Raw genomic sequence first — 22634 nt, 5'->3', positions numbered from 1 at the left:
CTCTGCTGCTTTGGGATGCTCCTGAAGAAGACTACTATATGTACAGTGTTTCTAAATGTTAATAAGACAGTATTCAATCTTCTACAAATCCCCCATGGACAACGTCAAATGAACTAGTTTGGGATGCAAAAAGTAGCAAAGTGCATGATTGGGGTACAAACAGAATTGTATTGAATACATGCTGTGACAGATTGCCAGGAAAACAGTGGAACAGCAGGAAAAAGATGGGATGAGGACATGTTACTCAGGGACTGCACCACATTCAACCAGAGCTCTACCCATTATTTACGTGTGTTGTACTGACTATCAACTTGACTTTTTTTCAACATATCCTCATAGACAGGGGTGGTATTTATTCACCTTCCCTACCAGCTCGCAAATATGAGCACGCTCAGCCTTCCACGCATGCGCTTTTGGCGAAAAAAGGGCCTAATTGGGATGCCATAGAGCCAGGGCAGGTGGGCAGGGCCAAGCGCTATTTCTGCTACCAGTTCAGGCAAACCAAATCTCACACACAGAGCATGCAACCGATCTTTACATGGCTGTAGTTTTTGAATAAACCTTAATAAGGCTGTAGTGTTTGAATATACATTGCGACAACTATCTGGATCTACCTTAATATGCACGAATACTTTTTTCAGCATCTTGTTTTCAATCGTTACAAGTAAATGTCCACAGACATTATCTGAAGGCAACACATTTTTCCACCAAGACTTCTATTCGCTGTTCTATAAATGTCCCCAGGATCGTTTCAAAGTTATTTAGGCTAACTGGAATGAGGTTTTATCCTTTGTTAACCAGATAGCCTGTCTGTAGTAATAAAGTGTTTGCCTCCTTCTTTCTGCAGGATGAAGTCAATCAGATCATGGAGACAAATCTCTGGCTGCGACATGTAAGCACATTTTTGTGTGTCAGTATATGTGTGTGTTTATTGCCATGCTGGTTTTAGAGGTGAGATCACAGTAGGTACTGGGACTCAGAAGAGATTTGGATAGAAAAAAATTCAGGTAACTATTTAGAGATGTACCAGGGCTCAGTATATTCATAGCAAAAGCTCATATATAGTACTTCAAAAACTCATCCATTTCTAGTGAAATGTTCCATTTCACTATGTTGCATTCCAGTTCCAGTCTAGTGAAGAGAAGGACCAGGGGAGATATGATAGCAGTATTCCAATATTTGAGGGGCTGTCACAGAGAGGAAGGGGTCAAGCTATTTTCCAAAGCACCTGAAGCCCAGAGAAGGAATAATGGATGGAAACTGATCAAGGAGAGACTCAACTTAGAAATAAGGAAGAACTTTCTGACCATGAGAACAAACAACCAATGGAACTTGCTTTCAGAAGTTGTGGGAACTCCATCACTTGAGGCTTTCAAGAAGAGATTGGACTGCCATTTGTCAGAAATGATTGAGCAGGGGATTGGACTAGGCGACCTATAAGGTCCCTTCCAACTCTGTTAATCTGTTAATCAATATTAAGCCCTTGATTTAATGGACGGACAAGGGAAATGGGTTTTCCTTAAAGCAAAAGGTCCATTTGGTGATGAATGAGATGAGAACAACAGAAAAGGGACGGCAGGAATTAAAGACACAGCCAGGGAAAAGGGGCAAAACAACCAATGGGTGTTTGAGGGCTACTACTATGATTAAAAGTATTCCAGTAACCATAAATACACCTAAAAATGTACTATAGGCAAGGAAATCCTTAGAGAAGGAATATCATATCTTGGGAGCATTTGGGTCAGAACCGTCACCATAGTTCACAAACCAGATTCAGCAAACAGCTAGAAGAGCTTTCAGAGGCAACAATAACATTAGTGGAGGAAACATTCCTTCTTATCCAGGAGATTTGATCCATTAACTCCTAAGTCTGCTAACCAAAGTAAACCAAATTGAGTCTTCACTATATTTTTAGTGGACTATTAGATAAGAAGAAAAAAACTAAGAAAGGGAGTTATTAACTTGAAACTGATTCCCAATCTCATGAGCCCATAAGAAAGGCAACTTCAGTAATAGTAGTAATAATAATAATAATAATAATAATAATAATAATAATAATAATAATAATAATAATAATAATAATAATAATAATAATAATATTTATTTCTTAGCCGCACCCTCTCCCGAAGGACTCGGGGCGGCGTACAATAAAACACATAAAAATACAAATATGGACAAAACATACATATAATATAGACATATACAAGGAGGAGGTGGGCAGATGGATAAAAACAATTAAAATCGCAATATTAAAAAGTCCCCTAAATAAATTACAAAAATAAAAAACCCGTCAGGAGCGATATGGTCAGATTATGGTTGAGCCAGGCCAGCTACTTGAAATAGGTGGGTCTTGAGCTTTACACGGAAGGAGCGGAGGTCAGAGGTAGTCCTAATATCCGGGGGGAGGTCATTCCACAGGGCTGGGCCCACCACAGAGAAGGCTCTGCTCCTAGGCGCCGCCCCTCGGCACTGTCTGGTGGATGGCACCTGGAGGAGACCCTCTCTGTGTGAGCGAATTGGTCGCAGGGATGTATGGGGCAGAATACGATCCCGCAAGTAACTAGGTCCTGAGCCATGGAGCGCTTTAAAGATCGTTATCAAAACCTTGAAATGCACCCGATAGACCACAGGAAGCCAGTGCAGCTCGCGCAGGAAAGGTGTCACATGGGAGTACCTAGTACTCCCCATAATTACCCGCGCGGCCGCATTCTGGACCAACTGTAGCCTCCGAGTGCATTTCAAGGGAAGCCCCATGTAGAGAGCGGTACAGTAGTCCAGGCGAGACGTCACCAGCGCATGAGTGACTGTGCATAAGGCGTCCCTGTCCAGTAGGGGGCGCAATTGGCGCACCAGGCGAACCTGGTGGAACGCCCCCCTTGCCACGGCTGTCACATGGTCATCCATGGACAGCCGGGCATCCAGGAGGATGCCCAAATTGCGCGCCCGCTCCACAGGGGCAAGTTGTACGTCCCCGATGGCCAGAGATGGAATTAATTGGCTGAACCGGGGAGCCGGTACCCACAGCCACTCCGTCTTGGAGGGGTTGAGCTTGAGTCGGTTGTCATCCATCCAGACCGTACGGCTTCCACACACCGGGACATCACTTCGACGGCCTCGTTGGGGTGGTTCGGGGTGGAAATGTACAGCTGAGTATCATCAGCGTACAGATGATATCCCACCCCGAAGCCACGGATGATCTCACCCAGCGGCTTCATATATGTGTTGAACAGGAGTGGCGAGAGGACCGACCCCTGTGGCACCCCACAGGTAAGGGGGCTTAGAGTCGACCTCTGCTCCCCTGTCAACACACGTTGCGTCCGGCCGGAAAGGTAGTAATATTCTTAGTATGAGAATACCTTTACAGGTACAGTACATCCTAGGGTTGAACACTTATTGTTTCTCTCTTTAGATTTGGAATGATTATAAATTGAAATGGAATCCAGTGGAGTTTGGTGGAATTGAATTTATCCATGTGCCATCAGACAAAATTTGGAAACCTGACATTGTGCTATACAATAAGTATGAACACTCATCATCATATTTTAGTCATATTAACACATTTATTCTGAGTTAGAAGTGTACAATTTAAGATTCCCTTGTGCTTGCATCTGCAGTGCTGTTGGAGATTTCCAGGTTGAAGGACGGACCAAGGCTCTTCTCAGATATGATGGCACCATCACCTGGATACCACCTGCCATTTTTAAAAGTTCCTGCCCTATGGATATTACCTTCTTCCCCTTTGATCACCAGAACTGCTCCTTAAAATTTGGATCGTGGACATATGACAAAGCCAAGATAGATCTTTTGATTATTGGTTCCAAAGTAGACATGAAAGACCTTTGGGAGAACAATGAATGGGAAATAGTTGATGCTTCTGGCTATAAACACGACATAAAGTACAACTGCTGTGAGGAAATCTATACAGATATAACCTACTCTTTTTATATCCGAAGGCTCCCCATGTTTTACACTATTAATCTGATTATACCTTGTCTGTTCATTTCATTCCTGACTGTATTAGTATTTTATCTTCCATCAGACTGTGGAGAGAAAGTAACACTTTGCATCTCTGTCCTCCTTTCATTGACTGTTTTCTTGCTGGTAATTACAGAGATAATTCCCTCAACTTCTTTGGTCATCCCACTTGTGGGAGAATACTTGCTGTTCACCATGATATTTGTGACACTCTCTATTGTGGTGACAGTCTTTGTACTGAATATCCATTACCGGACTCCAACTATGCATACAATGCCCAACTGGGTCAAAACTGTCTTCCTTGGTCTTCTGCCCAAGTTTCTGATGATGAAGAGACCCATACAGAAACATGTTGACTCACAACCCCCCAAACCTGTGAAAGAAAGTGTCACTAAACCCAGCAAGCCCAAGGCTGATGAGCTTGCAGAAGTGAAAGTCCTCGGTGAAAACCGCTGCTTCCACTGTGACAACTCCAAGGACACAGTGGCAAGGAAGCAAAGGAGACAGAGTTGCCAATCTGCCAAATGGGAGGCTGAATCAGTTGAGTATCCCCCAGAGGTTAAAGAAGTCATTAACAGTGTTCAGTTCATCGCAGAAAACATGAGGAGTCAGAATGAAACTAAAGAGGTAAGAGCTCTGAAGAACAAGATTTATTGATTTCTAGCTCCAAAGGCTTCAGTCATTTGAGACCTTTCTCTAATTGCTGTAGAAAACTAAAACCTAGCTGGTTGAAATTAACTGCACCTGAGAGCTGGAGAGGTACAATAATGCAGCACTTGTAGCATGAATGGGTAAGAGGCTGTCCAATGGAGCTGTTTAAGCAGCATCAGAAGTGTTAAGTCCTGCTAGAACATGGGTGTCAAACTCGATCGTGTCACCTGATGTATCACGACATACCATGACTTTTGTGCCTGTACGGAGCCGGGGTGGGAGCGGCCTACGTGTGACGCATCTAGCCCACGGGCTGCCAGTTTGACACCCCTGTACTAGAAGAAGTGGAATTGGTAGGACATTCTGCTCTGGTTTTCAGTTTCCTCTAGTAGCAGGCAGGACAAAAGGGACCTCATGCTAGCTGTGTCTCAATTACCAGAGGCACAATTTCAGGGATTGCCCTGAATGAGGCTCATTTGATCAACAGAAGTTCTCCAGAGCTTTAGAAGAAAGAACCTTTTCATTGGAGATTATTGTGGCTTGAACATGGACCCTTCTGTGGGCGAAACATGTCCTCTACCATTAAGCCATGATAATGGACACAACTATCTCTTGCATTGTTTAGCACTGATTATCTAGGAGTTGATAGCAGAGTAAACGCAATTGTAGAAAAGGGAGACCAACTGAGTCTACATTCCAGTTGTAAGGGAGAGGGAAAACCATAGCTGTGATCTAACTATGTGCAGTTTGACATAGCATAACGCTAGGCTAATACAACTAACACAAAGAAAAAGAAAACTGACTGCATATAGAGCACCCAAGGAAGTGTTTGAGAACCGCTTTGCAAAATATTGAGTGTTTGTATCTCCTTGCCAGGCTTTTCACTCCTTACTTACTCCATGCTTCCTTTTTGGGATGCCAAAGCATAATAAAGGCTCTGTGAAGATTCTTGCTCCTTCTTCCTTTCATTGCTCATTCTCTTCAAAGAGATAGATAAATAGGCAACAATGCAAGAAGGAGAAAGAAGAAGTAGTGTTTCCAGGGTTGGCATTGGTCTCCTACTGAGTTATGGGACTTGATAGATGCCCAGATGTCCCAAACCAGATGCCCTCCAAATTTGATGAAGCTCAGGACAACAGGCTGAGCAACACTAAACAAGAGCAAAGATGGATAGATAGTTGAAAGAGGCAAATTAGCCTAGTATCTTCATGTATTGTGGTACCTCCGTGTTTGACTGCTTCAAAACTCTTTGAATTTGGTACTTGATGCATTTTGATGTGAAAATGTTGTTCTGGTAAAGTTAAAGGTAAAGGTCCCCCTCTCACATATGTGCTAGTCGTTCCCAACTCAGTGCTCATCTCCGTTACAAAGCCTGTCCAATGTGCTGTCCCAGCGCTGTCCGAAGACGTCTCCGTGGTCATGTGGCTGGCATGACTAAACACCGAAGGCGCATGGAACGCTGTTACCTTCCCACCAAGGTGGTCCCCTTTTTTTTCTACTTGCATTTTTACATGCTTTCGAACTGTTAGATTGGCAGAAGCTGGGACAAGTAACGGGAGCTCACTCCGTTACATGGCGCTAGGAATTCGAACTGCTGAACTGCTGACCTTTCTGATCGACAAGCTCAGCATCTTAGCCACTGAGCCACCGTGTCCCTTTGTTTGGTATTCACCACCCTGCAATAAGAAAAATAGGACGGCCACAGAGAATAGACAAGAATTCGGCCATGGTGGGAAGGTCACTGATATAGGAAAAGAGACAGACAGGAAGTTCTTCCTTCCCCAAAACCAACTGTCACCTGGTAAAACAGTGTTTTGTTTGGCACTCATCATGTTTAGTACTCATCACACCTCCTGGAACCAATAGGAGGTACCACTGTATATCCTTTGCTGGGCCTTTTGCTAGTCAAAATACTTTTTACACCATGTTCACATTAGCTGGAAAAGGGTACAATGGCTTTTAAAATGAACTTCAGCAGTTGTGCTAATGGCCTTGGTTACTTCAATGTATAAATATTTCATGTTAGGAGGCTCTCTGACTTTGGCAATAAGGCTCTAAATAGACATATAGAAGCTCTAAGACAGAGGCCCTGATCCCAAGTTGGCATTTGATCAATGAAGGTCTATTGAATTCTACAGGCTGTGCTGATGTGCAGAAACATAGAAGATATTTTGAAAATTAGCCAAGCACGTATACAGGATCCAAACTGCAGTGTTATATAGCTAAGCCTAGGTAACTGTGGCAATAAGCGGTTCAGAGAATAGAGCCTCCAGCAAATATAAATCTTGGTGGAAAACTTCCTAGTGAAGAAATGAAAGCATCTGGCTTTTGGTCCTAAAAGAAGAGATGTTGACTGTATTATATTTTTATTGAATAGAAGGCCAGAGGCATGAGAGGAACTAAGAAGGATTGTCTCAGTTTTAGTTTTGGAAAGGAATATGATTTTGACTTGCTAGTTAAATTTAGACATCAAAATATTTCTCACATCGCTTACCTTCCCTACCAGCTTGCAAATGTGAGTGTGCATGTGTGGGCACTCACACAAATCTGCGCATGCACACACACACACAGTGATTTAGATAGATAGATGATAGATGATAGATAGATAGATGATAGATAGATAGATAGATAGATGATAGATAGATAGATAGATAGATAGATAGATAGATAGATAGATAGATAGATAGATAGATGCATGCGGTGGCTCAGGGGCTAAGACGCTGAGCTTGTCGATCAGAAAGGTTGGCAGTTCGGTGCTTCGAATCCCTCGTGCCGTGTAACGGAGTGAGCTCCCATTACTTGTCCCAGTTTCTGCCAACCTAGCAGTTCGAATGCACGTAAAAATGCAAGTAGAAAAATAGGGACCACCTTTGGTGGGAAGGTAACAGCGTTCTGTGTGCCTTCGGCAGCAGGACCCAAAATGAGAGATAGTGGGACTGGTAGCTAGCAATTATGGAAGGCTTTGTACTTCTTATCAACATTTGTGGGTAGAAATAACGTAATACTTATGTAAAAGAAATTAAATGTTCTGTAATATATTGAGAAATTGGAAAAAGGTGGATTGCATCCAATATGACAGCAGAAAGCGTGAAATTCTTCTTTACAAATAATACCAAAATATAATTATATATATATACACACCAGGGACGGGTGGGCGGGGGAGGCAAGGGAGGCAGAGCCTCACCTCTTTTCATGAAATAATAGTATATAATATTATATACTATATATATATAATATTATAATATTATATACATCCGTCCGGCCGTGCCCGGGAGCTGCGGAAGCAGAAATGTTGTCGGCGCTCCCGGATGACGAAGGCATGAAAGCGTCACTTTCGTTCCTTCATCATCCGGGAGCGCCGACAACATTTCTGCCTCCGCCCTTCGCAGCTCCCAGGCGAGCCCGGATGGAGGTAGCCAGAATGGCGCTGAGGCAGTCCGGCGGGCGAGTGACCGAGGATCAGGCTGCCTCGCTCGCTCTTTTGTCCGCCCGGACCGCCTCGGCGTCGCTGTGGCTACATCCGTCCGGACGCGCCCGGGAGCTGCGGAGGGTGGAGGCAGAAATGTTGTCGGCGCTCCCGGATGACGAAGGCACGAGAGCGACTGGGGAACGACGAGAACCTTCCTGCCTTTGCTGGATTTCGCGCGCTCCTCGCGACTGCAATATGCAGTCGCGAGGAGCGTGCAAAGTCCAGCAGAGGCAGGAAGGTTCTCGTCGTTCCCCAGTCACTTTCAAGGACTGCGGAGCCTGAGCCTCCAGCACACGTGATCCCATTCCCCGCCTTCCTGATGACGTCACCAGCCTCACCAGCCATAAACTTCACCACACGTCACTGATACACACTGTATACACACACACACACACACACACACATTGATTCTAACTTGTGACCTGTGGTTACACCAGCAAATGTTCTATATATGAATCTATATGAAAATTCTAAATGTATCTTTTTTGGGGGAAAAATAATTGAGAAATCTCAGGAAGCACAGAGTCATTGTAATAGTATCAATTAAATATTATGAATTCAATTGAATATATATGTATCTTCTTATGCATTGCAGGTAGAAGATGACTGGAAATATGTCGCCATGGTAATCGATAGAGTATTTCTGTGGGTGTTCATAATTCTCTGTGTATTTGGAACAGGGGGGTTATTCCTACAACCATTGATAGCAGATGTATAGTATATGGGTGGTGATTCACATTTTGCATGATCCTTTTTAGTAGGATAGTCAAAACACACATTGGCAACAGTTTATAAAATATCAATTTTCATCTCAAGCCATAAGAAAAATATTCTCATCACTTTACAATGTATTATGCAAGTATTTCAGTTCAGTAGACTAACTCCCATTATTCACAGCCAGCAAAACCTACGGAGTTCCGCCTCAACTTTTTAGAGGATAGTAGATTGGAGAAATCTGTCTTAATATAGTGGCTTTCAAATGTTCCTCAGATAATCCTTTCCATGCTCATTTTTATGCTAAGAAATTCTTGGTTACAGTGTCTGCTATTGTACATATCTCTAAGATCAACAGCAGCTTAATAGTCATACTGGCTCAGATTCCTGATCCTTTGTATAGAATAGGTTTTTTGCTTCATTTATGGAAGGCATAAAATAGGGCAAGATGAATCAGAAGAGAATCATCAGCTCAAACCCTCACAACCATTTGTAAACATTCCTAAACTTTTTGTAAAGAAAGATCCTTTATACATAAGCCATTCATTTGCAAGTAATAAATGAATAGATTGCTGAGTGGTGCAGTAGCTGAGAGGTTAACATGCTCGGCTCCCACTCAGAAAGTTGAGAGTTAATCCTAAACAACAACAAATGTTTCTTTATCAGGGCGCAAAGAAAAAAATAGCTGCTGTGAACTCTGCGTAGGTATCAGGAAGGGCATCTGGCCTGTAAATGCTCAACTCTACTCAATCTCCCTGACCCCACCCTAAGGGATTACAGAATAATAAAAAGGAAAAAAATGAATAGATTGCTGATCAGTCTACTGAAGTTAACAATATTGTTTATTTCTGAAAGGTTATCAAACTAAAATCACGCTATCTTCCTCAATGAGATAAACTCCAAATATGCTTGGTTGAAATCCATCATCCCTAATTTTAATGCTGATGGTGGGAGATGAAATTTAAACACTGCTGAAAGGCATCAAGTTGATGGACATTGCACTCTGAAGGACAATAGAGAAAGAGAATAACCAGATGTTTCTCTGATAGTATCTGAGAGTCACTCCTAGAATAACTCCTAACCAGAAACAAAAAGTTTATTAAACATTATTTGCTATATTTCACATGAATTAAATGTTTCTGTTGGAAGCATAGCTGTGCTTCTATTTTGTTTTTGGTAAACCACATGCAAAAGACATTTAAGAGTAATTCTTTGGATACATATTTGATGACTGTCCAAACTATTGTAACAGAAAATGGGAGTGCTTATCCCTTTTCTGAAAGAAACAGAAAATAACAGTACTGTACTTTTTCCTAATCACCTTCCTTTCTTTGAATCCTGCCATACCATAAATCTGTTTGATTTACAAATGATTCCAAATACATTGTAAACTCAGCTGATTTTTCTCTTGTTCCTCCTCACCATTTAGAGGAGGACACCACCACTGAATGAGTACCCAGATAGTCTTCTACACTACCACCACAAGTGAGACAGTTCTGAAGTGAGCTTTGCCCATTTTAAGACCTTTTTTGCTACAGTTGTTAAGTGAATTACTGCAGGTGTCATTAGCAACACGTTTGTTAAGCAAATCTAGCTTCCCTATTTGATTTTGCTTGTCGGAAGGTCACAAAAGGTGATCACATGATCTTGGGACACTGCAATCATCATAAAAATGAAGCAGTTGCCAAGTTTCCGAATTTTGATCATGTGAGCATAGAGATGCTGCAATGGTCGTAAGTGTGAAAAATGGCCATAAATCATTCTTTTCAATGCTGTTGTAACTTTGAATGGTCACCAAACAAATAGTTGTAAGTTGAGGACTACCTCTATTTATTTTTCCTGAACAACAGTGTTTTCCCAATCTAGTGTCCTCAAGACATGCTAAGCCTAGAATTCTCTCAACCAGTGTGTCTTTTGATAGTTGCAAAGTGTTGAATGTTGTAGCCCAAAATATCTGGAATGATATTTCTCGACCTGGGCAATTTTAAGATGTGTTGACTTCAACTCCCGGAAAAGTTTCCCAGATTGATATGGAGACACTGTGTTAGGAAAAATGGATTTCAAAATCTGGTGCCCTTCAGATACTAAATGATTCCATCATTTCACAGGCTACTTGGTTAAGTAAAGCTTACCTACAGTGTAGTGGGATGAAATACATTTCAAAAATACATATCATTGTTACCATTCTTGCATTCCAAAACCAATGATCATGTTCCTTCAATTTCATCCAGTTTATTCACCACCTTGAGCCATTCTATTGCACTCCATTCTGGCTGCAAGGTGTTGAGAGACTAGTAAAGTAGTCTCGATGATAGATTTGCTTTTTAAAAAGCTGGTTCTATGACTCTTAGGTGATTAACGTGAAGAATAGGTAACAGGTATTATAAAAACAAATATTTTGGATGGCATTCTCTCTTCTGCCTATTTTAGCATTTTAGATGTATTTTGGAAATGCACCTATTTAATATGCAAAGAATGTCCCGCGTGTTTAATTATACTTATACACAAAATTCTCAGTGCTACACTGAGATGAACAAAAAACCCTAAAATCCTAGGGCCAGAAGAGTATCTAGTAGCAGACCAGATTATTTTGCTCCATTTTTTTTAAGTGTTTATATAATTTATATGATCTCCCATTGCACAATGACTGACTCTGAGCAGGTGGCCTAGATTAAAAACCAAATAGTTAAAAATAACAGCCCACAAAGCTCAAGGTAAATGATACATTTCAATCATCCAATCACATCAGCAGAACTTGACTGACTTCCTGGCCTGAAAACTTGGAAACAGCCAGGGTTACAGGACCTTATGAAGGGATAAAAGGACCAGGACTGTCTGCATTTCCACAAGGATGCTGTTACACAAAGCAAACACTGCCAGAGAAGACACGATTATTGCGTCCAACAAGATGACACTGTTTAATGGAAGGGACCCAGACAGAGGTGGGTTCCTCCCGGTTCGGCCAAATCAATAGTTGTGATTTGGCCTGGGTCACAGAACCACCAGTGAACCAGTACCAACCAGTACAGGAACCCACCCCTGGACACAAAGTATGTCCTCCTTGCTAAATCTGGTGAGGAAAGCCAAAACAGGGGATTTCATCATCACTTTACAGTCTTTATTGGATTGTTTGGAACATGTTTGTATATTTTACAATGTAATACACTTTTAGAAATGTGCAGTTCATAAAAAATAAATTTTAAAGCGTGACCAGTATTCTTTGTTTATTTATTACCGGTACGTTTATTTGCTGACTCTGGGTGGCTATTTAAAATAGCTGTGTCTCCTTTACACAATGGAGTGGATGTGCAATGAACAGAAGCATTGATGTACAAAAATGCTATTGTCTATTGCGGGGGAAGCACAATCCTTGAGTTTGTCTGCTGCTAGATTCCATTTTTGGAGGAGGAGATTGAAGACTTCGGAGAAAAGCTTGAATGTCATTTAAGTCCACGTTTTTCAGTCTCAGCTATTTTAAAATGCATGGATTTGAACTTCAGAATTCCCTAACTAGTACAACAAGATTCCACTATCTTGGTCTGACCATATATTGGATAACAAGCCAATATTTTACAGATCCAACAAGTACAGCCATGTGATATTGGAGTATGTAGTTAGAATGGGTTTTCTCATCACTTTTCATTTTTTTAAAAAAGTCCTCCAATAGTTAAGAACTTGGTGTATCGTTTGACATTTTCTGTGAAAACTCTAGATAACTTATTACTAAATTTTTAAAATGATATCAGGCTGTTAAGAATCAATTTATAGTGACGTTATTTCTTCCTGAAACTCCTAGGAATAATGCAGTGGTTTGATGCATGGACAAGAATTGTCGTACTTGCAGAAATGTGATTCTTTTGCCCAGAAACATTCTATTTTTGGAAAACACTGAAGAACAAATTTGATGGTGAAAACGTACTGATGATTTCCACTTCCCTAAAGTAAGACGTGGGGACGTGGTGGCTCAGTGGCTAAAACACTGAGCTTGTTGATCAGAAAGGTTGGCAGTTCAGTGGTTCGAATCCCTAGCGCCACATAAAGAGGTGAGCTCCCGTTACTTGTCCCAACTTCTGCCAACCTAGCAATTCGAAAGCATGTAAAAATGCAAGTAGAAAAATAGGAACCACCTTTGGTGGAAAGGTAACAGCGTTCCGTGTGCCTTCGGTGTTTAGTCATGCTGGTCACATGACCATGGAGACGTCTTCAGACAGCGCCCTACGGCTTTGAAACGGAGATGAGCACCACCCCCTAGAGTCAGGAATGACTAGCACATATGTGTGAGGGGAACCTTTACCTTTATCTTAAAGCAAGACTATACTAGGAACAGTAGTTACTTTGACTGCTTCACTTATAAGAATGTGATAACAGTATTTGCTTCCATCAAGGAAGTAGAAAATTTGGTCCTCCAAATCTTATTGAGCTGCACTTTTTCATCTACTGATGTTAAGGGACACAGGCATAATTCAGAAACATCTGGAGGGCTACAGGTCCCACACCGTCACCTACAAAGTGCCGTCCTATCACTAGTAGTAATGCAGATTCACTGTAGTACTTTGAAAGAAGCATCAGGTAACAACAATAGATAAGATATATGAATGAATAAAAATATAATATGAAACAATAGGAAGAGGAAAAACATCAAAAGATTCAAAATTAAGAATGAAAACATTCATATTAACTAAGAAATTGATGAGAATAGCTACTATGCAATGGGGTGGAGGCAGAATCTTCAATGAAAGAATTTAAAATGGGAGCTGACTTACAATATGCCAATATACATTATGCATATATTTTTTAATTTCATCAACTATATAACCCCTTATTTCACTGTCATGGGATGCTGGGTAACTTACAACTGCCCAAAAACACAAAATAAAACAACCAAGACAGTGAAAACATCAAAAGAGTCAACATTAAGAATTATAATATTAAAATTAACCAAGAACGGTAAAAATATGCAAAGGGGGAGTTACAAGACTGCTGATCTGAGGCTCTTCCTTCCTGCATTGGTTCCTCAGTGTGTAAACAATGGCAAAAGGCAGAAGGGGAGCATCCCTTCCCTCTCTTACTCTCAAGATACCATCAGCTCCTATAATATTTTAAAGTTGGTAGAATATTATGGACCAGATTTGAAAATATGACAATGAATGACATATTATTTCCCACAGCAAGGGAAGTTGAGACGGTTAAAATGTTTATTTTATCCAAATAAGAGATTAAATTTAATGTTGTCTCTAGTTTGAAATTTCTTCAGGATTTTGTCTTTGCAATGAGGGGGGTAAATGAAACATAGATTCTGTTTTTATAAATTAGACAGGCTTATTGTTATAGAAATGGCTTGTACATATTACTGTGTAAAAGCAAAACATTGTAGTTGTAATATTGTTACCTTGGATTGTGCCAAAGAGTCGGAAGTTGGTGCCTTTTTTCTTTTTTTCCCCTCCTATTACACTACACCCCCTCTTTTTCCCTTCCTCTCTTCTTACTTTTCCATGTTTTTGTTTGTTTGTATTTTATACATTGATAAACTAATAAAAAGTTTTAATTGGTTAAAAAAAAGATGGCATCCTCTACAGTGGTGAAATTTAATTTTTTTTTTTACTACCGGTTCTGTGGCTTGGTGGGTGTGGCAGGGGACGCATACTGCAAAATTCCCACCCCACTCTGGGGCCATCCAGAAGTGGTTTTTGCCGGTTCTTTGAACTACTCAAAACGTCCGCTACTGGTTCTCCAGAACCTGCTGAATTTCACCCCTGATCCTCTACCTCAGAGGTAAGGAAAGTTTTGCAACATGGCCGCTTGGGAGGTGATGCCTCAAGTCTGAGCGGGGATGGGGAGGAAATCTGACCATCCTGGCAACCTCAAGAAGAAGACCCCATTAGATACATGGAAAGACCTTTATGGCTTGCAGGGGAAGATGACAACATTTGCAGAGCCTTTCCAAGTAATTCTCACTTCCATTTGTGTAAGTAGATCATACCACACCTGCAGTATTATCTAAGCACAGTACACAAAATTGTCTGCTACAACATCTTACCTGTCAATGACTTCTTCAGCTTCAACCTCTATAATACACGGGCAAACAATCGATACAAACTCAAAGTAAACCATTCTAAACTCAATTGCAGAAAATACAACTTCAGCAACAGAGTGGTCAATGCCTGGAATGCATTACCTGACTCCGTTGTTACGTCATCTAACTCTCACAGCTTCAACCTTAAACTGTCTACAGTGGACCTCACCCCATAAGGTCCATAAAGGGGGCGTGCATAAGTGCACCAACGTGCCTACCGTCCCTGTCCTACTGTCCCCATTTATTTGTATTCATTTCTTTCGTTCATGTCCATGTTTATATTTATACCTGCTATCTTGTACATTTGACACACTAATAAATACAATATATAAATACAAATACACGTATCCCTGGCACAATTAAGGAGGTGCACTTCTCAACCACCTCCTCGTGCTTCAGCCCTCTCTTGGGTTGAGTGGCATTCTGTGTAAAGAGTTTGGGACCCCTTAAATGAAAATCCTTAGGTAATTCTATATGTCCTCTTAACTTGAAGGCTTCAAATGCACCCTTCCTGTTGGTAGTAAGGCTGAATGCACCCTAGGCTTTAGCCATCCTGTTGGGAAGTAGAGATCTTTAGATATTTGCCTTGGAAAGAGTGACTTTTATTGGCAGGACTTGATGGAAGTCAAGGAGGGGGGGGCTCAGTAACCTGTGGCCTGATTGATGTGGGCTCCATTGCTGACTAGGCAGATGTGAACTCCATTCAACAGATGTGGAATCCATTATTGATCTGGCAGATGTGGTGTCTGTAAGGGGACTTTAGTAAAAGAAATTCTTTTAAGGGAGGAATTCTGAAGCCCCCATTTACACATTTTATTTACACATTTATTTTATTTACACTTTTTAACACATGAATAAATTACACATTTATTCAGAAGGCTTAAAAATTGATGGCATTAAAATGTAGTGTGAGGCTGTTAGCATAAAATTAAATTAAATTATTGGCTAATTGATCCTAACCTTTGAATTAAATTACTGCTGACAGCTGAGCTGAGGATTTTTTTTTAATCTTATAAAACATTTGACATGCTAGGCAAGAATTTCCCTGTTGCTTTCTGTTTTGTTGTTGTTCTAAATGAACCCTTCCTTGCTGGAGTATCTATTTGTGACTAGTTTCTTTTTCACTGGGATTTTCTGAATCTGTCTATACTAGGGAAAGCTTTACTACAGGAATCCAGACTTCTCCTTGATTATACCTGCAGACCTCTTCCTTCCAACTTTTGTAAATGGTAAGTAGTAGTAGTAAGTACTAGTAAGTAGTAATGAAGTAAAGAAATCAACAGCAAACTTCTACCAACCAAGGAATGATGGATAGAAATTGATCAAGGTGAGATTTAACCTAGAAATAAGGAGAAAATATTTGACAGGGACAACAATCAACAAATGGAACAGCTTGCGTTCAGAAGTTGTAGGTGTTTCATCACTGGAAGCTTTCAAGAAGAGACTGGACTGCCATCTGTCAGAAATGGTATATGGTCTCCTGCTTGAGGAGGGGGTTGGACTAGATGACTTGCAAGGTTCCTTCCAGCTCTGTTATTCTATTCTATTCTACATGTTTAACTGTTGTCTCAAGAAGCATGCTGCAAAATCTTGAAAGCTTCATGACACAAAGTAAACTTCAGCTGGCTATATTTCAATAATGTCAGATACACCCACATCAGGTAGTACTTAAACACATCTCTGTATTGCATTTCATAAACGTGGTGTTAAACTTTTAGAAAAGTATATTAAAATATATAATCTTACTCCAAGCAGAAACAGTGGACAAAGGACCACTCAAACCAAATCATCATAGGAATCTTGCTTTGCCCTCAACCACTATCTGGAACCACTGGATGGAATAAAAATTGCTCTAGGACTGGAGACTTGAACAGCAGTATCATTCTAATGGCATCAATTGGTCTTGACACTTCTGGCTTCTTCTTTTAGCCAGGAAGAAATAAGAGCCACAGACTGGCTATTCAAGTAAGAGTTTCAAGAAGGGAAGATCAGACCAACCAAGACATCAGATATGTACGTACCATTGTCCAGTGTTTCTAATTGAAAAATTGGTCTCTTCTTTCCCTGCTCTTCTCTTGTGTGCCTTATTAAAGTGCAAGCTTGAAAACATGACTTAAGCTTGAAAAACGATTTAAGCCACTGAATAATTCTTGGAAAAGCAGGAGGAAAATGAAAGCAGTCGATCAAGATTAGGTAAAAAATCATCCCAATTCATCAAGCCTTCACAAGATTTGCTGGTCTAAGCACATTCTGCATTGCAGACATATTTTTTGTATCGCCCTGAAATTAGATTAGATAGATAGATAGATGATAGATAGATAGATAGATAGATAGATAGATAGATAGATAGATAGATAGATAGATGATAGATAGATAGATGATAGATGATAGATGATAGATAGATCATCACCTGTTTCGATTAGCTGGCCTGGCACATTCTTAGTTTTTACCTCCCGATGGATATATTTTAATGGGTAATTTTGGGTAATATTTTAACTCTTGGGTTATTAGAGTTTTTAATGTACTATATTTATTATTCTATATACAGTCTTGTAACCTCCTCCACCTACGTATTTAATTATTTAACTGTTTTATGTATGTATTTTATAACGCATTTTAGTGACTGTACACCGCCCCGAGTCCCTTTCGGGAGAGGGGGCGGTCTATAAATATGAATAATAAATAAATAAATAAATAAATAAATAAGATGTAGATGTAGATGTAGAGATAGAGATACGGTAGATAGATAGATAGATAGATAGATAGATAGATAGATAGATAGATAGATAGATAGATAGATAGAGAGAGAGAGAGATTAGAGATAGAGATAGAGATATATAGATATCGTTTCACCCTGAAAATATATATTAATTTATTAATAAATGAATATTACATTATTCATTTATTAAACAATATTGTTAGCTATGTATATAATTATTCCAATGAGTAATAAATATGAAAGCTACCTTGTACTGAGTCAAACCAATCTATTCCATGATGTCTGCTAACTCATTTTTTTTGTTTAATTGTGATTTGTCAAGTAAATTGGCAGGGTTCCTAAGCCACAATGTTGTAAAAATCATACTTGCTGAGTCCCCACAATGTATTAAGCTAAGCTAAACATAAAACAAACTCATAGTTAAAGCACACAAATGTGTAAGCCTTCTCATTGAATTGCAACAACCTTTTCAGATAAGCCTTTTTCCGGATGTACATGGGTATCTGTCTTTTCTAGTCCTACCAAAAATTAACATTGATTGAAAATGCTGCACTTTTATTTTCAGTGTAATGTGCAAAAATTATGCAATTTTGTTTAATTGGCCTTACCCTAAAATGGTCTCCTATATTATAGGATCATTGGAATTGAATACTAAACAATCCACAAACATCTCAAAAATCTTGGTATTGGTCAGCTAAGCTCTTTCCGAAACTCATCCATTTATATTACAAGACTGTTGGAATTTTTAGCTGACATGTCACATGCTGTTAGAGACCCTAGTTTAATGATTATTTCTTTCTTGGCAAGTCAGCGTCTTCCTACTAGTTCTGAATTTCAAATTTACAGCTGACTGTCTCTCTACATATAATTCCTTTATGACCTTCCTCTGACCCATTTTTCTGCCTCCTGCAGATTTTCCACTTATTTTTCCATCTTTTGTGTTCCAAGGCAAAGAAGTACAAGAAGGCTGCTGGACGTTAATCTTTATTTAAAAGCAACAGTAACTGGCTAAAACCGAGATACACAATCCCCGGCTGACAGCAATTTATACAAACGCCGTCAGTCGGGGAACCAATAGGGTAACCAGGATTCTCCCGCCGGATGTATGGGCCAATGAAAGAAGGTCTACACCGCGCCACCTACTGGTGGACCGGCTCAGTACACAACACCCCTTTCCCCTGGTTCGCGCAAACGTAGTTCCGTAAATACCCGGGACGCTGGCGCACGCGCAGAGATTTTCGCAGGGAAGGAGTAGCTGTGGTCGACGTAGAAGGATGGCTCGGTCGGGAGGGCAGGCGGAGCTGTTCCAGAGGCCCCACCCTGGGAGGTACACCAACGTTACCAGATAAGTCTGCGGATCTAAACGTGGTGGGGAAAACGGGTTAGGAGCTAGCTGCGTTGTTGTCGTTGGGCCGGCAGGCGGCGTCGCTAGGGCCTGGTCTACTCGGAGTTGGTGGTCTATCCGGAGACCCATCGTCAGTTCGCCGCCGCAGCTGATCTATATGGCGCCGCCACATCCGTCCGTCGCCGAGTAGGACCCTGTAAGAGCAGGGCCCTGTTACGTCCGCGATACTTCCAGGTACCCACTTCGGATCACCCGCGAAGTTCCGTGCAAATACCCTCTCACCCACCAGAAAAGCCCTAGGAAGAGGAGAGGTAGGAAGGTGGGAAGAGGAATACAGAGGGTGTAGACGGTCCAGGGTGGTCCGGATTTTTCTGCCCAAGAGGAGTTCAGCAGGACTTTTGCCTGTGAGGGGGCACGGGGTGGAATGTTGGGATCGCAGGAAGGTAGTAATCCGGGAGGATAAAGGAAGATTAGCCATGCGGGCAAGCGATTCCTTGGCGGAACGCACAGCGCGTTCAGCCAGGCCATTCCCCGCAGGGTGAAAGGGAGCGACTGGGGCATGGCGAATGCCCAAACCAGCAAGGAATTGCTGGAATTCCTGGGAAGAGAACTGGGGGCCATTGTCAGAGACAATGATGTCTGGCAATCCATGGGTGTTGAACAGCGAATCAAGGATGCGAATAGTGGCCGCGGATGTAGTAGAGGGCATAGGAAAAAGTTCCACCCACTTAGACCAAGCATCAATAACAAGGAGGAAAGAGGTGCCCGCGAGGGGGCCCATGAAATCTATATGGAGGTGACTCCACGGAGCCCTAGGATGTTCCCACTCGCAAGCAGGGGCGGAGGGAGGGGCGGGATGGACCAGTTGGCATGGGGTGCAACGCTGCACCCAAGCCGTAATGTCCGCGTCCATGGAAGGCCACCAGACATACCCCCTACCCAGGGACTTCATCCGGACTATGCCTGGGTGCCCTTCATGGAGGCGGGCAAGCACAGACCGGCGCAACCGGTCAGGAATGACCACACGCTGGCCCCACAGGAGGCAACCCTGGAGCACAGAGAGCTCAGTGCAACGTCGATAAAAGGGAAGAAAACGAGTTTCGACAGAGGAGGGAGGCCATCCTCTGCGAACGTAGTTAAGGACAGCAGAAATGGTAGAATCGGAAAGAGAAGACAGGGCAATGTCAGACGCGGTAATAGGCAGGTGGAGGTCATCCAGGAGGCAGATGGACTCAATGGGAGCAGGGTCAGAAAGAGGCAGAGGAAGCGGGCAGCGGCTAAGAGCGTCTGCGTGGCCCATGTGACGGCCGGGCTTATGGATGAGGGAGTAATTGTAAGCGGAAAGAAATTCCACCCAGCGCGACATGCGAGGGGAGAGGATGGGTGGCGTAGGGCGATCCCCAGCGAGGATGCCTAACAACGGCTTGTGGTCCGTAAGGAGGGAAAAGGGACGGCCATAGAGGTAATGGTGAAAACGTTTTACCCCCGCAACGGCAGCCAGTGCCTCTTTGTCCAGCTGGCTATAATTACGCTCAGGCTTGGACAAAGTGCGGGAATAAAAGGCAATAGGGGCTTCCGAGCCATCAGAGTAAACGTGGCTCAGGACAGCCCCGACGCCGAAAGGGGAGGCGTTTCAAGCAAGAAGCAGAGGAAGAGACTGATTGTATTGTGCCAGGACAGGTGGACGCATAGGGGACTCCTTAACAGCCGTGAGCACCTGCGCTTCGTGGCTAGTCCATGTCCAGGCAGCAGAGCTGTCTAAAAGCCTATGGAGAGGGTCTGCTAGGGACGCTTTATGAGGGATAAAAGAGGAATAAAAGTTGAGGAGGCCAAGGAAGGCCTGTAACTCAACCTTGTTTGATGGAGTGGGGGCGGAAAGGATGGCTTCTATTTTAGAGGGGGAGGGACGTACGCCGTGCCGATCAATGAGGAACCCTAAAAATTCTACAGAGGGAACGGCCAGCTGGCACTTGGAGGGCTTAAGGCGGAATCCAGCCTCACGGAAACGCTGCAGTACGGAGCGAAGGACTTTGGCGAGTCCCGATCGATCCTGGGCAGCGATCAGGACATCGTCAAAGTAGGGAGTGACGCCTGGGATACCATGGAGCAATCGCTCCATGAGACTTTGAAATATACCAGGGGCGACACTAATACCAAACTGGAGCCTTTTGCATTTAAAAGCGCCGCGGTGGGTCACAATTGTTTGCGCAAGCGCCGTGGCGTCATCAACAGGGAGCTGCTGATACGCTTGCGCAAGGTCCAATTTAGCAAAAATCTTGCCTTGGCCGAGTGTGTGCAGGACATGTTGCACAACTGGAACAGGATAGGGATGAGCTTGAAGGGCCTTGTTGACAGTTGACTTAAAGTCCGCACAGATCCTTACGGATCCGTCGGACTTCAAGGGAACTACTATAGGAGTCTCCCAAGAGGAGAAGTCCACAGGTTGAAGCACCCCCTGGGCGAGAAGCTTATCAATTTCAGCGTCTACCTTTGCCCTTAAGGCAAAGGGTACACGTCGGGCTTTGAGACGGATAGGAGCAACAGTTGGATCAAGGTTGAGGGAGATAGGAGAGCCCGTATAGCAGCCCAGAGAAGGAGAGAAAACATCAGAAAATTCAGAAAGAAGGAAAGAAAGGTCATCCCCAGGGGAAGAAGAACACCAGGTGGAGTGGATCCCCGAAACAAATAGACCCAGAGCACGGAACCAGTCCATCCCTAGTAGAGAAGCCAGGGGTTTTTTTACAATTAGTAGTGGCAGACGCCCATTGAAAGAACCGTAGGTAACAGTAGGCGTTGCACAACCCAGCAGCGGAATTGGGTTGCCCTGGTAGTCTCGAAGACGGCAGCAGGCAGGAGTTAGGTCACGTATTCGGAAGTTGGGCAGAAGAGAAGAGAAGGTGCTCCAGGACATGATAGAACGGGCAGATCCGGTGTCCAGCTCCATGGAACACGGACTGCCTTCGATCTGAAGCGAGAGATGGATCTTACCACGTTCTCCCTGGGAGGAGGAGGAAGCGTCGACGACTCATTCCGGACAGGAGTCGTCGATGTCACCCAGGGAGAGAAAATTTTGGCGCCTGGCAGGGAGAGGCGGCGGGGCTGGCCGGTAGGTAGAAGGCACTGTAGCCGGACGGGAATCAGGAACCCTAGAGTGGCAAACATTTGCTAAGTGGCCCCATTTACCGCACTTTCGGCACACAGCAGTGCGGAAACGGCAGGCTGAGCGCAAATGGTGGCCACCGCAGCTGAGACAATTCCGTGCATCTTTATGGCTCAAAGATTGCAGGCGGTCAATCGCCAAATCTAAGTCAGTCTGAAAAGTGTTAGAGTCGACAAGCTGGTTGGTGGCTGAGGGAGTAGCTGGGGGAAAACGCCTCTGGTCCGGGGTAGATTGACCTGCCATTTCGTAAGCGCGAGTCTCATCGACAGCATTCTTCAACGTGAGGTCCGAGCGGGAGAGAATGCGCCGGTGGAGATTAACATCCTTTAAATCATAGATGAATTGCTCGAGGAGCGCTTCGTTTAGGTCGGCGAATTCACAAGTGATAGCGGCAGCTCTAAGCGCGGCTACGTACTGACTAATAGATTGTCCATCTCGTTGAACGCAATGGCGGAAATCTTGGCACCTGGCTAAACGTGAGGGCGCTGGCTCATAGTGCGTTTTAAGTTTTGCCATGAGGAGCTCCCA

At 42.8% G+C, this 22634-nt stretch overlaps 1 protein-coding gene across 1 annotated transcript; it reads left to right on the top strand.

Annotated features, from left to right (window-relative positions):
* Positions 1–850: 850 nt before the first annotated feature.
* On the top strand, positions 851–8813 carry CHRNA6 (cholinergic receptor nicotinic alpha 6 subunit; the record flags this gene model as incomplete). The annotated part of the gene is made up of 4 exons (XM_081943998.1): positions 851–892; positions 3410–3519; positions 3615–4602; positions 8691–8813. Exons 1-4 carry the CDS (start codon positions 866–868, stop codon positions 8811–8813), a joined length of 1248 nt encoding a protein of 415 aa, XP_081800124.1. The 5' UTR covers positions 851–865.
* Between the last annotated feature and the right edge of the window lie 13821 nt (positions 8814–22634).

Source organism: Natrix helvetica (assembly GCF_964273705.1).
Source record: "Natrix helvetica genome assembly, chromosome: 2".
In the NCBI taxonomy this organism is placed as follows: Eukaryota; Metazoa; Chordata; class Lepidosauria; order Squamata; family Natricidae; genus Natrix; species Natrix helvetica.
Note: the sequence above shows the minus strand (reverse complement) of the source record. Positions and strands in the feature narration are given on the sequence as shown.